Here is a 17408-nt window from a genome sequence, read left to right as displayed (position 1 = left end):
CTGATGGCAGAATGTAGCTCATAGGATATTATTATTACTGGTAAAGAGGCATCTAGAGGATGAAATGCAGCTTGACTGTTAGAGCCCAGGCTGAATTTCCAGGGCTGAGAATTTACATTTTCATTTGTAAATCAAGCATATTGATCGGGTGTCACCGAGCAATAAACATGGAACAACTCTGCCATTTTTGCTGAGCTACTTTCAGAGTACACTTGCACCGTAAAACTTTGGTTAATAATTAATAACATACATTAGCGTAAGGGGTTAAAATGACCAACTGAAAATCATACAATGTACTCAAAGAATCTGGAGAGTCGAAGCCACGTTTTTAATTGGTCCTTAGATCCATGCATAATAATATTCATTTATTTTAATGGTCTTCATTAAGTTATTTGAAAAACAAAATTTAGTTGTGATCCCTATTATAAAAGCTCAGGATTTCATTCACTACTGTTTACTCAAGAATAACTCCAATGACTGAGGAGGAAGGGGGGGTCTAGTGCACAGCACACTGGACTGGGACTCAGGAGACCTGTATTCAAATCCTAGCTCAGCCTTATTTCTCTTTGTGATCTTGGGCAAGTCATATAATATACCCTCTGCCTCAGTTCCCCATCTGTAAAATAGAGTTAATATATTCTACCTCGCAGAGGATAAAATCCATTAATGATAGTGAGCCAGGCCCTTATAAATTCCTAGATACATTTTAGTGGAGTATAAACTGATATAATGACATGGCAACCCAGGCCCTCGATAGTGTTGTGTAATGAGAGTGAAATATCTGAATCACTAAGAATAATGGCTGTTGTTTATGCTATGCATTTTGATCAGTTTGATTGTGTATACTCTGTATTTTGATAAGGTTCCACTGCAAACATATTGCAAGAAGCAGAGGTCCCTCTTATTACAAATGAGAAATGCCAACAAAAGATGCCAGAATATAATATTACAGAGAATATGATGTGTGCAGGCTATGATGAAGGAGGAGTAGATTCCTGTCAGGTAAGTAAAAACAACCCATTTGCATTGCTAATATTATATTCCTTCTAATTACTGAACAGCTCACTGGTTGGTCCTCTGATCATTAAAAACTAGCCACTCACTGTCAGAATATAATTTCTACTCAGAGCTTTACATATTTCATACTGTAACAAGATACATGCTTTAAAGATTACAAGCTATTTTGTACCTCATAGACTTTAAGGCCAGAAGGGACTTTTCTGACATAAAAAAACCACTAGAGGGCAATATGGGGTGTTGGAAGTGCCACATATTAAAATAAAATAAATGGAGATGTCCCTTCGAGTTGATAGGATCTTGAAAGGTCATCAAGTCCAGCCCCCAGCCTTCACTAGCAGGTCCAAGTACTGATTTTGCCCCAGATCCATAAGTGGCCCCCTTAAGGATTGAACTCACAACCCTGGGTTTAGCAGGCCAATACTCAAACCACTGAGCTATCCCTCACACAGTTTCTGGTCTACAATCTCCTCAAGAGGAAGAGATGTTTGTGGGTGGAAATGTGAGGTGCGAGGCTTAAATACCAAGCTGACACAAGCCTAAAAAATACTTTAGATAGATGGATGGAGAGCAGTAAGGGGGCATTACCTTCAAACATTTAGATTCCATGGATCCTCAAGAAATGGAAGCTCCAACAACTTGGAGGAACTGCCCTTCTCTGTGACAAGATAACACTGTTGCTCTCTTATGGTCTTCCTGTCCTCTAGCAGCAGAGCTTCCTAAGGAGCCATTGTCCACCCCAGCGCAGCCTACAATGCACTCCCTCTCTATGGGGAGGCAGGTAGCATTGAATGTTACTTAGTTCTGCTTCTAGCGGCATGAACTCTCTGTTTTTGCTAACTGTTTTCATCACATTCTAATGGGAGCATGCTACATAATGTGGTTCTCACTGGATCTACCCTGTGCTGCTTCTGACTTGTGCCCCATAACTGCAAGACTAGACCAAATGAAGTCGCCTTAAGGGAGTTACAGCAGACTCTCAGAAAAAAAGGAGGTCATACCGCGTTGACTCCACTCTGCACTCCTTAAGCTTGTGAGGCTTTCCCTACTTGTTTTGCTTTTATTTGCATCCCCTTATGCCCCACTGAAGAGGGAAGAGCGAGGCCTTAATATTATACAGAGTGCAAGAGATCAGTGTTATAATCAATGACCAAAGAACCATGAATTAGGAAGGATATAGCAGGCATAGACAGCCTGTAGGTTGCTGACAGAGTGAGAGAGCTTCTGCAGCTGCTCTGCAGGCTTTGAGAGAGAGGTTTTATTTCCCCCAGACCTTTTTCAGAAGTCCCCTGTGCAAAGCCTGTTTAATCAGGATTTGTGCAAGGTAAGAGCATACAACCTAAAGTTGATAAGTAAAACAATTAATTCAAAGGGTTCTACTATGCTTCATGATTGATACAGTTCATGACTGACAGGTGTCTAAGAGCTTAAGATCACATGTTATGTTTAAAAAAATCAGTAAACAGTGTTCTCTTTTGAGTATTTCTTCATGTGGATCCCCTTCTGGGCACATCGGGAGCATGTGCACCAAAACTGGGATACACACAGACAAAACAGTTTGAAGATCCAAAGTTACTTAAGATAGAAAGCAGTTCTTTTTTTAACTCTTGAATTTCAATATTGCAGGGAGATTCAGGAGGGTCCCTGATGAGTCAAGACAATAACAGGTGGCTTTTGGCAGGTGTGACATCCTTTGGCTATCAATGTGCATTGCCCCAGCGTCCTGGAGTGTATGTTCGAGTCACACAATTTGTGGACTGGATAAAACAATTCATACGTTAGCTTGACTTCAAAAACCAAAATAGAATGTAAAAACAAATATTAAGCAAGATTATAATATACCACATAGCATTCAGAACTAATGATGAGAGAAACTGAATAAAATCCTGTCATTCAAAGTGAGATTTAGACATAAACAAACTTTTGGGAGGAAAACATTAAATATTAAGAAAACTCTGTCCTGTCAGAAAGCAATATTTCAAAACAGCAGCTGTCTCTTTTGCCACTGGTTCTTACCACTTTACATTGACAGCTATACGAGATATGGTTTTACTATTTGTCCACCTTACAGACATATTAAAAAAATGCCAATGCCCAGTACATTATGGAAACCTGCACAAAGATTTAGAAGGAGTACAATCTGTGATTTGCAAAGGATACGCTCTTTATTGAGTAACAACTATATAAATTATTAATCCCAGTTTTTCAGGGTTTTTATGCTTTCCTTCCCAATGTCCATTCCAATTTCAATGCATAGGGAATTTTGTTTAATAATCCCATACATCAAAATGGGGCTGTACCCTAACAGTTTATGAGATCGTGAGAGCTCCTTTGTTTCTATTACAAACAGTTTTGGAATAAATTGTATACATGGAGATGGCGTGCAAATCAATCTGGCTGCTTTATAATGGGATAAACTGACCTGGGGCCAATTTTTTTCCCTGGTGTCACTGTTTTGGAATTAATGAAGTTACACCAGGGATGAACACAGTACCTTTTTTTATTATTATTTCTGGCAAACATCCTGGAAATTACTGCTAAGCTATCTAATTATAGATAGACGCTTGTGCACACAAAAACCAAACTCTTCTGTTATAAACTGTAATGCTCTTAAAAGCATCTAACAATAAGCATCCTCAGCCAATTTTGCAAGGAAAATAAACATGCCACTCTAGTTGCTGCTTGGTATATTACGTGTTTACTTTCAGTCATCAGTACAAAGGACTTTAAAAGAATGTTTTGGATTGTTTTGTTTTGGATTGTTTTGTTTTAACAATTAGGGTGAATCACCCACTAGAGGACTTCAATTGTGTAAAATATTAAATAGTCTGACTGTTTAATTTCTTGGGTTCTTCTCCAAATAAAACTTTCTCTAAATGTAAACATAAATAACTGTGTACTCACAATTTATGTATGTTTGTATCTAATGATGTAATCATTCTAGTGCAGTGGCATGTTCCATTTGTTTCTGCTCAGTGCCTGCTATAGAACAATTAAAATCTAATTAATTCCACGGTGTTACATAAAAGTCCAAAAAGAATTGTAATTATTTATATAGACACATGTAATGATGCCCATTGCCTAGGTGCCTTCCATCACTGAATACAGCTATTAACAAGGGCAATTAAATCTTCAGAATAAGAGTCTTGTAGACCTCATCCCTCTCTCCCCCCACTCCTTGCTATTAACATGAAGTAATGCTAGGCCTTACTCAGTCTGGCCTTATACTGTGCCTGGAATCTTGCCAGACAATCAACCTGATTTTCTGTTGCCCCCACCTCATGCCATCATTTATGCCAGTCTAAAGTGCTGCCATTCTGGTTTGACTAGAGCAGACCATAAACGGGAGGTGTGAGAGGCGTGGGCTCTCCAGTGAAAAGGGCCAGTGGCCCACTCTGGGGTGTCTTGCTGTACAAGGTGATCCAACAAGAGTGACCAAGTAGATCCTACCCCTCTCCCCCGACCAGGACAAAATGATTGTGAAAGATCACAACCAATACTATGAATTGCACCAAGAGGCAAATAGATAATCAGTGCATAGCAGTAGGATTATAACAACTCACCTCACCCAATAGTGGACCCACAGATTTCCATGCTGGTTGAAGTTCCACAGTCCTTTTCAAAGGCAGTCTCAAACCAAGCACATGGCAGTAATCTAGCTTTGGGATTACAAAACCATGGATTGCTGTGACCATGATATGAAAGAATGTAATGACAAGGAGTCTCTTCTCCCATCAATAGAAAATTCAGAACTTTAGCACCAACAGACATTACCAGCATAAATCCGTGCACCTCTCTGGGAGAATAGCTGCCCAAAATGGGCTTAAATATATATGCAGAAGAACGATTTCTTTCTATCATTGCTAAAGTACAAGCCATTGCTGTCCCCTTTGGTTTTGAATCAATCATTAAGATGATCTGGAAAAAAAATTAATGTCAAAGTCAAAAACTCCAGCTTTTCCAACTAATAGTGGAACTTTTTTTCCACATTCCGATTCTACTTTTCTTCTTTCTAATGAAACACAGCCCCCGAGACATACAGTGCATTCTGTACCAAATTCAAAGTTTGATGTGAGTGAAGCAATTGTTAAAATGGTTTAAACATTTTTATTCGTAGTTAAAATCATGTGAAATAGGTTTGCAATTAGTAAAAAAATTAAGGTGTCGATTATTACTGTAGATTTTTCTAGTGTCCTTATATTCAGTGGAAGATGCACTTTCAGAAAGTTAATCGCTGGTGTAATTTACAATGGACAGTACTATGTGTCACGTTACCATAAATGCTGTAAGTTTTACTCCATTAATGATTTACAACAGCCAGAATCATTAGAGGCCCTAGTTGCTGGAAAACTTGCTTTCCAGAAACATGGCAACATGTTTCCATTTTTTCATTGCATAGTTTTGAATCCCAAATGCAAGCAGCAGGCACTCAGATGCACATGAACTACAGATTTGTTGGGTTCAGCATTAATTCAGACATTAATAAGCCATCCATAGGCCTGTAAAACTTCCCTTTTTAAAATATTGTTTGTGCATAAAGCATATGCTCCTGAGTGATATATCTATAGGACTAGGGTCAGAAACATACATTTTACTCCAGTCCCTTCTGTCTAGATAGAACAGGTGTGGCCTCCTGAGCGAAGTACTTTCCTATTATGAGATTTCTCTCTCTCAAAAAAAGTCTCCATACAGTTAAAATAACAGATAAAGCCTTTAAATCATATTGTGTCCTTACTACCTTTAAATATGCAAGCAACATGGACTATTTTAGAAAAAATCTCAGGTCATTTTGCATGCTCTTGGAAGCTGTGAAAAAGGCAGAAAAGGAAGTTATGGGATTGAGCAGGTTCACGTTGCTGAGATGCTAACTGATTCAAAGAACTGATAGGACAGTGTTCTTTTGGAGCTGTGGCTGGTGCTTCTGGCAAATAGCCAGGACAATTATGGAGGCGGAAGAAGGCATTTCTTTAGGAGGTGACATAAGTTTTCAAACACCTAACCTGAGAACAATAGAATCCTTACTCTTTCTTTCTATCTTCTCTTCTCCTCTTCTGCTGCGGCTGCTTCTCTGCCCTCTGCCTCTTTGTGAAAACAAAAGAGGCGGGAGAGGGCTGAGCAGAATGGAATGTGACACAATAAGTCAACTCATATATCTAACCTCCCCTCCTCAGTTCTGACCAGCTGAGACCACAGATGTGATGGATATCCAGAACTACTTGACTTTTGATGGCATCTCTTCTGTTAACTATGGAACATGCCATCTAATTACCAATAGTCTCACTGCTGGATTCTAAGAGTGACAGCACTTCTGCCCAGGGAAACCTTGGGAACTATTGGTATTGCCCAATTGCTATGCACTCTCTTTGCAAATGAAAAAGTGGTTCTTCTCTCTTCCTCATGGCTTCACAACTGGTCCTTCACTCCCCCCACCACCTGCTGCCCTCCCTCTCTGTGTGCTCCAAAGAGTTAATTTTAAAAATAAATAAAATACAGAGAAAAAAGAACAGTACTTATACACATATGGGATTTGTGTATATGATGCATACAAGTATCATCCCTGTAAAAGAAGGCATTCTAAGAGCTTTGAGAGTTACAGGTTTCCCTAAGGAAACAATTTTGTTTCAGAGACTCAGGCCCACGTAAGAAGTCTCCTGAGCCACTCCAAGACATTAAGCTGAATCCTGGCCAGCTGCTGGCCTACTGCATCATCAAGTTTATTTTTGCATTATTTGTATTTATGTATAATTTTATTTTCTTCTAAATGATTTTTCAAGTTCCTTTAGCCCTTTTGTCTGGAGTTATGGAATGTCTTGAGACAGGGCTTATGGAAACACATCTTCTCCCCAATCCAGTGTATACAGATGAAGAACAAACTTGTGACTTTTGGGACAAAATATCCCTGTTACCACTAAATCCACAGTCTAAGCGACCCTTTTTCTGAGATACAGGGCCCTGAAGGCCTTCACGTAGCAAGTGTTACCTGTTAATTCCCTCTCCTCCTTGCCACTTCAACACAGTTTTCCAGACTGATTGCTGCTGCTAACTGCCCAACATTCCCTGTTACTCATTATCCTGTGGGACAAAGAACTTGAAGGGAAAAGGTACTTGCATTCTCCAAACCTCCATGTGGAAACTCCTCCTCTGTCACGGATATTGTGTTGATCACAATATATATTGGTATGTCCTGAAGTGGTCATTTCAAGCAGAGAGAAATGCAAAGTAGTGAGAGCATATGGGACTTATTAAATCTTCATTCCCCCAACATCACCACCCCATTTTTTTCAATAAGTTGTTCTTTCTTTAAAATCTTGGATGTCTTTCTAACTATTATTTACAACACGCATCCTCAAGAAAGACATCTCTCTCTTCTTCTGTGTTAGCTGGGTTCAGCAGTCTTCAGGTAAGTAGGAAGTATGGACTCTGAGGTCATACAGGATCATGCTTTCTTTGTTATAATAATTAAAGAGAAAAGTCAAGTAATGGATGGGGAGAAGGTAAAACCAGGAGAGAGGTTCCAACAGATGGGGAAGATGTATAAATAACACTAGGAAGGGAAATAGTGATCTGAGGGTATGTTTACACTACGAAATTAGGTCGAATTTATAGAAGCCGGTTTTATAGAAATCGGTTGTATACAGCCGATTGTGTGTGTCCCCACATAAAATGCTCTAAGTGCTCTAGTCGGCGGACCGCGTCCACAGTACCGAGGCTAGCGTCGACTTCCGGAGCATTGCACTATGGGTAGCTATCCCACAGTTCCCGCAGTCTCCGCCGCCCATTGGAATTCTGGGTTGAGATCCCAATGCCCGAATGATGCAAAACAGTGTCGCGGGGGGTTCTGGGTACATGTCGTCAGGCCCCTCCCCCTCCGTCAGAGCAACGGTAGACAATAGATTCGCGCCTTTTTACCTGGGTTACCTGTGCAGACAACATACCATGGCAAGCATGGAGCCCGCTCAGCTCAGCTCACCGTCACCATATGTCATCTGGGTGCAGGCAGACGTCGGACTGCATTGCTACACAGCAGCAGCAGCTAACTGCCTTTTGGCGGTAGACGGTGCAGCATGACTGGTAACCGTGGGGTTGGCAGCCGTAGGGCTGCATTGCACCAGCCCCTTGCCTTTTGGTAGAAGATGGTATATTACGATTGGTATCCGTCGTCATCGTACTGCAGTGGCTGTCAATCATGGGCACCTGGGCAGACATGCTCAGTCCTATTGAACTGTCTTGACGATGATGGCTATCAGTCGTAGTATGCTATTTTCTGCCAAGCGCCCAGTATTTTCTGCTAAGCACCCAGAAGAGGCCGAGGGCGATCTGTGTGCTGGCAGACGTGGGGCTGGCAGACGTGGGGCTGCATTGCTACACAGCAGCAGCCCCTTGCCTTTTGGTAGAAGATGGTATATTACGACTGGTATCCATCGTCATCATACTGCAGTGGCTATCAGTCATGCTGCACCGTCGGCTGCCAGCTTAAGATGTAAAAAATAGATTTGTTCTGTATTCATTAGCTTCCCCCTCCCTCCGTGAAATCAACGGCCTGCTAAACCCAGGCTTTTGAGTTCAATCTTTGGGGGGGGGGCATTCTGTGTGACAGTTGTTTGTGTTTCTCCCTGATGCACAGCCACCTTTGTTGATTTTAATTCCCTGTACCTGTACGCCATGTCGTCACTCGCCCCTCCCTCCCTCCCTCCTTCCCCTGGTCCGTCAGATACTAGTTTCACGACTTTTTTCAGACCAGGCGCCATAGCTAGCACTGGGATCATGGAGCCCGCTCAGATCACCGCGGCAATTATGAGCACTATGAACACCACGCGCATTGTCCTGGAGTATATGCAGAGCCAGGACATGCCAAAGCAAAACCAGGACCAGCCGAGGAGGCGATTGCAGCGCGGCGACGAGAGTGATGAGGAAATTGACATGGACATAGACCTCTCACAAGGCACAGGCCCCAGCAATGTGGAAATCATGGTGTTTCTTGGGCAGGTTCATGCCGTGGAACGCCGATTCTGGGCCCGGGAAACAAGCACAGACTGGTGGGACCGCATCGTGATGCAGGTGTGGGACGATTCCCAGTGGCTGCGAAACTTTCGCATGCATAAGGGCACTTTCATGGAACTTTGTGACTTGCTTTCCCCTGCCCTGAAGCGCCAGAATACCAGGATGAGAGCAGCCCTCACAGTTGAGAAGCGAGTGGCGATAGCCCTGTGGAAGCTTGCAACGCCAGACAGCTACCGGTCAGTCGGGAATCAATTTGGAGTGGGCAAATCTACTGTGGGGGCTGCTGTGATCCAAGTTGCCAGGGCAATGAAAGACCTGGTGATATCAAGGGTAGTGACTGTGGGAAACGTGCAGGCCATAGTGGATGGCTTTGCTGCAATGGGATTCCCAAACTGTGGTGGGGCCATAGACGGAACGCATATCCCTATCTTGGCACCGGAGCACCAAGCCACCGAGTACATAAACCGCAAGGGGTACTTTTCAATGCTGCTGCAAGCCCTGGTGGATCACAAGGGACGTTTCACCAACATCAACGTGGGATGGCCGGGAAAGGTACATGATGCTCGCATCTTCAGGCACTCTGGTCTGTTTCGAAAGCTGGAGGAAGGGACTTTCTTCCCGGACCAGAAAATAACCGTTGGGGATGTTGAAATGCCTATCGTGATCCTTGGGGACCCAGCCTACCCCTTAATGCCATGGCTCATGAAGCCGTACACAGGCAGCCTGGACAGGAGTCAGGACCTGTTCAACTACAGGCTGAGCAAGTGCCGAATGGTGGTGGAATGTGCATTTGGACGTTTACAAGCACGCTGGCGCAGCTTACTGACTCGCTCAGACCTTAGCGAAAAGAATATCCCTATTGTTATTGCTGCTTGCTGTGCGCTCCACAATATCTGTGAGAGTAAGGGGGAGACATTTATGGCGGGGTGGGAGGTTGAGGCAAATCACCTGGCCGCTGATTACGCGCAGCCAGACACCAGGGCGGTTAGAGGAGCACAGCAGGGCGCGGTGCGCATCAGGGAAGCATTGAAAACGAGTTTTGTGACTGGCCAGGCTACGGTGTGAAACTTCTGTTTGTTTCTCCTTCATGAACCCTCCCCCCCCACCCCGGTTCACTCTACTTCCCTGTAAGCCAACCACCCCACCCTCCCCTCCCCCCTTCGAGCACCGCTTGCAGAGGCAATAAAGTCATTGTTACTTCACATTCATGCATTCTTTATTCATTCATCACACAACTAGGGGGATAATTGCAAACGTAGCCCGGGATGGGTGGGGGAGGAGGGAAGGAAAAGGACACACTGCAGTTTAAAACTTTAACTCTTATTGAAGGCCAGCCTTCTGATGCTAGGGCAATCATCTGGGGTGGAGTGACACAGTGGCCGGAGGCCCCCCCACCGTGTTCTTGGGCGTCTGGGTGAGGAGGCTATGGAACTTGGGGAGGAGGGCTGTTGGTTACACAGGGGCTGTAGCGGCGGTCTCTGCTCCTGCTGCCTTTCCTGCAGCTCAACCATACGCTGGAGCATATCAGTTTGATGCTCCAGCAGCCGGAGCATCGACTCTTGCCTTCTGTCTGCAAGCTGACGCCACCTATCATCTTCAGCCCGCAACTTGCTCTGTTCATCCCGCGATTCAGCACGCCACCTCTCCTCTCGTTCATATTGTGCTTTTCTGTAATCAGTCATTGACTGCCTCCACGCATTCTGCTGTGCTCTGTCAGCGTGGGAGGACATCTGGAGCTCTGTGAACATGTCATCCTGCGTCCTCCATTTTCTGTTTCTAATCTTCATTAGCCTCTGTGAAGGAGAAACATTTGCAGCTGGTGGAGGAAAAGGGAGAGGTGGTTTAAAAAGACACATTTTAGAGAACAATGGGTACACTCTTTCACGTTAAATTTTGCTGTTCACATTATACAGCACATGTGCTTTCGTTACAAGGTCGCATTTTTCCTCTTATATTGAGGGCCTGCCGGTTTGGTGTGAGAGATCACTCACGCAGTGCCAGGCCACAGATTTCCGCTTGCAGGCAGCCATGGTAAGACACAGTCTTTTGGCTTTTTTAACCTTCTTAACATGTGGGAATGGTTTCAAACAGTAGCGCTCTCATTTCCCATACCAAGCACCCGTTGGGTTGGCCATTTAAAATGGGTTTGCAATGTAAAAGGAGGGGCTGCGGTTTCAGGGTTAACATGCAGCACAAACCCAACTAACTCCCCTCCCCCCCACACCCAATTCTCTGGGATGATCACTTCACCCCTCCCCCCCACCGCGTGGCTAACAGCGGGGAATATTTCTGTTCAGCAGAGCAGGAACGGGCACCTCTGAATATCCCCTTAATAAAATCGCCCCATTTCAACCAGGTGACCGTGAATGATATCACTCTCCTGAGGATAACAAAGAGCGATAAGGAATGGATGTTGTCTGCATGCCAGCAAACACCGGGACCAGACGCTGCCATGCTTTGTTATGCAATGATTCCAGACTACGTGCTACTGGCCTGGCGTGGTAAAGTGTCCTACCATGGCGGACGGGATAAGGCAGCCCTCCCCAGAAACCTTTTGCAAAGGCTTTGGGAGTACATCCAGGAGAGTTTTCTGGAGATGTCCCTGGAGGATTTCCGCTCCATCCCCATACACGTTAACAGACTTTTCCAGTAGCTGTACTGGCCGCGATTGCCAGGGCAAATTAATCATTAAACACGCTTGCTTTTAAACCATGTGTAATATTTACAAAGGTACACTCACCAGAGGTCCCCTGTGTGCCCTCAGGGGATGGGAGCACGCCTTGGGTGAGTTCGGGGGTTACTGGTTCCAGGTCCAGGGTGATAAACATATCCTGGCTGTTGGGGAAACCGGTTTCTCCGCTTCCTTGCTGCTGTGAGCTATCTACATTATCTCCATCCTCATCTTCCTCGTACCCCGAACCCGCTTCCCTGTGTGTTTCTCCAGTGAGGGAGTCATAGCACACAGTTGGGGTAGTGGTGGCTGCACCCCCTAGAATGGCATGCAGCTCCGCGTAGAAGCGGCATGTTTGCGGCTCTGCCCCGGACCTTCCGTTTGCTTCTCTGGCTTTGTGGTAGGCTTGCCTTAGCTCCTTAATTTTCACGCGGCACTGCTGTGCGTCCCTGTTATGGCCTCTGTCCTTCATGGCCTTGGAGACCTTTTCTAATATTTTGCCATTTCGTTTACTGCTTCGGAGTTCAGCTAGCACTGATTCGTCCCCCCATATGGCGAGCAGATCCCGTACCTCCCGTTCTGTCCATGCTGGAGCTCTTTTGCGATCCTGGGACTCCATCACGGTTACCTGTGCTGATGAGCTCTGCGTGGTCACCTGTGCTCTCCACGCTGAGCAAACAGGAAATGAAATTCAAACGTTCGCGGGGCTTTTCCTGTCTACCTGGCCAGTGCATCTGAGTTGAGAGTGCTGTCCAGAGCGGTCACGATGAAGCACTGTGGGATAGCTCCCGGAGGCCAATAACGTCGAATTCCGTCCACACTACCCCAATTCCGACCCCCTAAGGCCGATTTTATCGCTAATCCCCTCGTCGGAGGTGGAGTAAAGAAACCGGTTTAAAGGGCCCTTTAAGTCGAAAGAAAGGGCTTCGTCGTGTGAACGTGTCCAGGCTTAATTCGACTTAACGCTGCTAAAGTCGACCTAAACACGTAGTGTAGACCAGGCCTGAGTTGTCAAAGAGGGTTGTTATCCAGAAAAGGAAGTAAGCACAACCTATAGAATAATGCTAATTCTGATGTCGAGTGTCTGAATGTCTTCACACGTGCACTAGCAATGGTACTGAGGTTATTGTGGGTTTTTCATTTTTCTTTATCATAAGAGCAGTCAATGGAAAACTTACCTCTGAACTTTAAGAAACAAAATTTAACAGCTGACCCAACTTTTTTTCTAAATTCTGGTTCTAATTAACAGACAACACCATATTTATGAGGGACAAAGATAATTGGTGTGAAACCAAGGACAAAATAAAAAAGAATGGACATTAATGTCATTAAAAATGCCTAAAAGTACAGAATTTAAAGATACTAACACCATCAGAGTATCACCATGGCATATTAGGAGAAAGCAATTTTCTTGTAATATCTATATTAATATATCAATGTTACTTAAAAATGTGTTTTCTTGTGTGACTCTAAAATGCATTATTACTAGCAAAAGCTATTCGCTCCTGTTTTTTATAATCTTTTGACTTTCATTTTAAGCATAATTTTTATATAAAAGATTCACTGACATCTCAGACTTTATACTACAGTGATACTTATCATTTTTGCCTTTTCAAAGGAAATAAAAATTAATATAGTTCTAGTATAGCTATTAAAGGCTGCATTTAAATCATATCTTATGGTTGACAGAATGATTTATGTCCACTCTGGAGAAATGTATCAAAAAGATATGGCCATCAGCTAGCAAAGTACACTCATTATGCAGCATCAAGTGATTTTCCTGAATACTTGAATTTTGCCACTGCAGATCAATATCACAGCATTGGAAACTGTCTCTGCTAATGAGCATGAGCTACTGGATAAAAATAAAATCTGTGCCTAAAGAATGAAGAGCGGTCTTGAAAATGTGCAAATAAATAACTGAGCAATCCATTTTTATCAAATATTTATGCAAAGATAAATTATTTTGTTACACTGTAAATTTATGTCCATTCAATTTACAGTACATCAACTAAAGTAGACTGTATGAGGGACTACAGGAAATAAAAATGTTATGATTACTACAAACAATTTGAAAACTGACACATATTGTAGATATTTCCCCCTATAAACTTCAAATGCATTGTCCATTCCATTGCTCAGTTGTAGCCGAGTTACTTCCCTTAGCAAAATAGACACATCCTCTTTCTTTATTTAGCATGACATGTTTCATTTAATTAATAATCAAATGTTACATACAAAAATGATCTGAATAGTTGCCTCAAGGGGGAGCTTACAGTTCATCTTGCTGATCCATTGCAATCTCAAGCCATTCCAAGCTAATGTGCTGAGATGACATTATAATAGAGCCCGACTGTAAAATATTATTTTTGCTTTGTTTTCAGTCATTAAATTGTTATACCTCCATGGTACTGTCCTTCCTGGGGTTCTTTGAAATCCATAATGTGGACTGGTTTGGGCTGGTTTTTGTTCTTCCTTTACTGAAAAATAAAAATATAAAATAATTTCAATTCATTTGATCCCTCTGTGGCTCAGATTTAGGATGCGGCTAGGTCAGGGTATGTCAGACTTGCATCCATCCATTAATTCAGAGTTGCCTCTGTTATTGATTTAATATAGTTTCCCCTCCTACAATAAAGTTATACACAAGCTCTGCCTAAATGCATCACCACAGTGATCAGCAAAGGCAAAGAAGCCACTAAATTATGTTTGAAAGGAGGGTAAATTACATTGTCTTCCTGTAGACTTAGATTGTCTATGCTGTACTATATTGTTTAGGTTCAGATTTTGCCACCCCTCCTTATGTTAAGCAGTATCTTATGCTGAGAGAAGTCCCATGGCAAGGTTTTCTTCAACATGAATAAGTAGGACAAAATCTTTCCTTTAGGACTTGATCAATTTTCTACTGAAATCAATGGGCATTGGAGGAGACCCTTAGCAATGAACTGACCACAGTAGAAAAGTCCTAATTATGGCTGGCCAAAATTTTTTCCATCAACATTGTTTTTTTCATGGAAAATTTGGGCATTGAAAAACATTATTTTTCATCAAAAAAAGGAAGTCTGAAAAAGTCAGTTCTGAAATGCCGCCACAGCACCTCACATTCCCATTCTCTTCTGTGGGCTGGGATCCCCAGCCAGACTTCATCTTGCATGATATATTGTGGCCAACGACATCCAGGATGCACCTCAACCATGTGACTGACATGATGCATCACTTCCCCTCACCCAGAGGTGCATCCTGGGAGGTGATGTCAGATCAGGAAGCCCAGATTTTACAGGACAATGGGAGCAAACTACAATGCCTATGTGACACCATGGCAGCAGTTCAAAATCAAAACGCTTTGGTTCCCAGACATAATATTTCAGTTTTTTATTTTTTGCCAAAGGGGCTGGGGGTAATTGGAGTAATTTAAAAGATTCCCATTTACTTCAGTGGGCTTTGGAGCTGGGCTGTATGCTTCCAACTTTACTCCCGTTTTACACTAGTGAATCCAGCCCATTTTGTTCATTTATGTCTGAGGTACCCTGAATGGAAAGTCATCTAAGCAAAAAGCAGTTAAAAATATGCACTCTCCAATATAACATGTCTAAATATCATGGATCAGAACCTCAGTTGCTGTATATCTCCAATGAGTTCAATGAAGCTGTGGCTATTGACACCAGTGGAGGATCTGACTCTGCATGCAGTTTCCGGGAATAATGTTAAGTAAGGAGCAATAAATAGTTTGAGGATATTGTCTAAAATTGTTGCTTTGACTGTGAAATACAATCATAGAAACTGAGACATATACCAGGTTGGAATTTAAACTTTCTGCAAGGCATTCAGATGATAATGGAGATGGGTCTGTGAAGCAGTTTCTCCTTGCTTCCCTGGAAGAAAGGAAAGGGAGAGCATCTAAGCATGAATGAGCTGATTGTTGCTACTAATTACAGGAGAGATGCTCTGCTTCCCTTTACTACTACCCTGTAAGAACCCAAACCAGCCAAAACTGTCCATGTTCTTCCAAGATAAGCAAGTCCTGGAAGACCATGGATTATGGCTCCACAGCAAGCTAACCTTTCAGAGGAAAGGTCATCCTCCCATGAAAGCCTACAAAAGAAAAAGGGAGAAGAAGAGACTCATTTGTAAGTTGGGAACTTCCTTTCAGGGTAGAACTCCTCACATAAAGCACTGGAGTTCCCAACTTCTTGTGCTCTGCTCTTTCTAGCTCTTGGAAAGTGCAAAGTCCTTTTCTTGGATGAATTATTACAGTTTCAGGGGCGTGATCCAAAACCCACTGAAGTCAACAAGTCTTTCCATTGACATCAGTAGGCTATGCATCACACACTCACATTCTTGCATGGTCTATCTGGAAAGATAGGCAAGGCCTGAACTCAGCCTTTAAAATCCCTTGCATGGTAGCGGAGAGTGTGGAATGAGCTGCTTTAAAAAAAATAAAATAAAAAAAAAAGATCATGACTGTACCTGCCTTGATACTTACCTAGAAGGCTAATCCCACTGTTGGTGAGATATATCTCCTAATCCTTACAATGTTATGGATGGGCGCCCTTCATCACAACCTTCATGGAATCTACCAAGACCCTGTTGGTCAGCGTTGGAATCACAGTGGTTGTATGTAGGAATGGATTTGCCTGACGTGTTACTATTGCTGAGGTTGGGAAATACAAATCTTCCACTTCTTTATATGGAAGTGCATATCATTAGGATACCTTACATGTTCTAATGTAGGTCTCATGCATCTGGAGGGATAGGATTACTAAATAACTGTGTGATGCCAGGGAATACCGCAGTGATAGTTTACATAAATATCAGGAGATTGTTTCCCATTTGGGGCAATATTTTTTTAAAAGTTTCAGAAATTGCTTACCTTTTATTTTGTTTTCTGTTTCACAAGGAAGAATTAAAACTGAAACCCACCAAAAAAGAGAAAATTAAGCCTTCCAAATTTTAAAAAAGCTAAAAGAAAGCCCACATGGAACATCGCCCCATTTTACTACAGAAACTCTTCCATCAGCTATTCCCTGGGTCCTCAGAGTTGTTAGTAATCCTGCCTTCCCACCAAAGCTGACATTCAGGGGCAGAGGAGTGCCATGAATGAAGTACTAGCATCACAGTCATATGTACATGCTTGGGAGGAGGGAGACGCCACCACCAATCAATATGCTACAAAAGTGCTGACTACTACTGTCAAAACAGATGCATTCCTAAATGTTCGCTGCTGTGATTTCAGTGCTGAGTGCTGGAATCCAGGTAATTACGCTGCCCATAAACATGTTTGTTTTTGTAAAGTTCTTCTGCTCTGGTGGCGTCTTTCTTGCTCTTCCTGGATGGCTAGTGAATCAAGACTTATCAGGCTGCTACCCCTTTAACTTTTTCTCCTAACAACTTATGCCCATTCAGCCAGGGAAGAATTCACCCTTTGTGCAGAAAGTTGGGGGAGGTGGGGTGCTCCTTCTGCATGCTCCATGTCAGTGAAGCCTCCCAATGTCATTCCCAAGAGACCAGTTCCAAAATAGATTGTGATCAGGCTGCAGGAAGTAAGGGAAAATTGCAACAGTAGAGGCAGAAAAAACTGTCCTCTTTGGAACTGGAAAAATTCCTTATGGCAGCATAGTGTGTTTTAAGGGATCTGTGGCTCTACATTAGTCCAGAGCCTTTTCATTGGTGAAAAGCCGTGAACATGAATTTTCAGCTGTCAGATATAAGTAAATTGCTT

At 42.9% G+C, this 17408-nt stretch overlaps 2 protein-coding genes across 2 annotated transcripts in view; one reads left to right on the top strand and one right to left on the bottom strand.

The window, feature by feature from the left end:
- Window positions 1-2799, top strand: part of TMPRSS15 (transmembrane serine protease 15) — a 149230-nt gene extending 146431 nt beyond the window's left edge. The window contains 2 exon segments of the mRNA XM_065421225.1: window positions 863-1002; window positions 2644-2799. Coding sequence (XP_065277297.1) covers window positions 863-1002; window positions 2644-2799 — 296 coding nt within the window.
- An 11285-nt stretch (window positions 2800-14084) lies between these two features.
- CHODL (chondrolectin) overlaps window positions 14085-17408 on the bottom strand; it is a 48570-nt gene continuing 45246 nt past the window's right edge. Inside the window, exon 7 of the mRNA XM_065397463.1 lies at window positions 14085-14169. Within this exon, the coding sequence (XP_065253535.1) occupies window positions 14085-14169 (85 nt within the window). The remainder of the gene's footprint in view (window positions 14170-17408) is intronic.

The sequence above is a fragment of the Emys orbicularis genome, chromosome 1 (assembly GCF_028017835.1).
Source record: "Emys orbicularis isolate rEmyOrb1 chromosome 1, rEmyOrb1.hap1, whole genome shotgun sequence".
Classification (NCBI taxonomy): domain Eukaryota; kingdom Metazoa; phylum Chordata; order Testudines; family Emydidae; genus Emys; species Emys orbicularis.
Note: the sequence above shows the minus strand (reverse complement) of the source record. Positions and strands in the feature narration are given on the sequence as shown.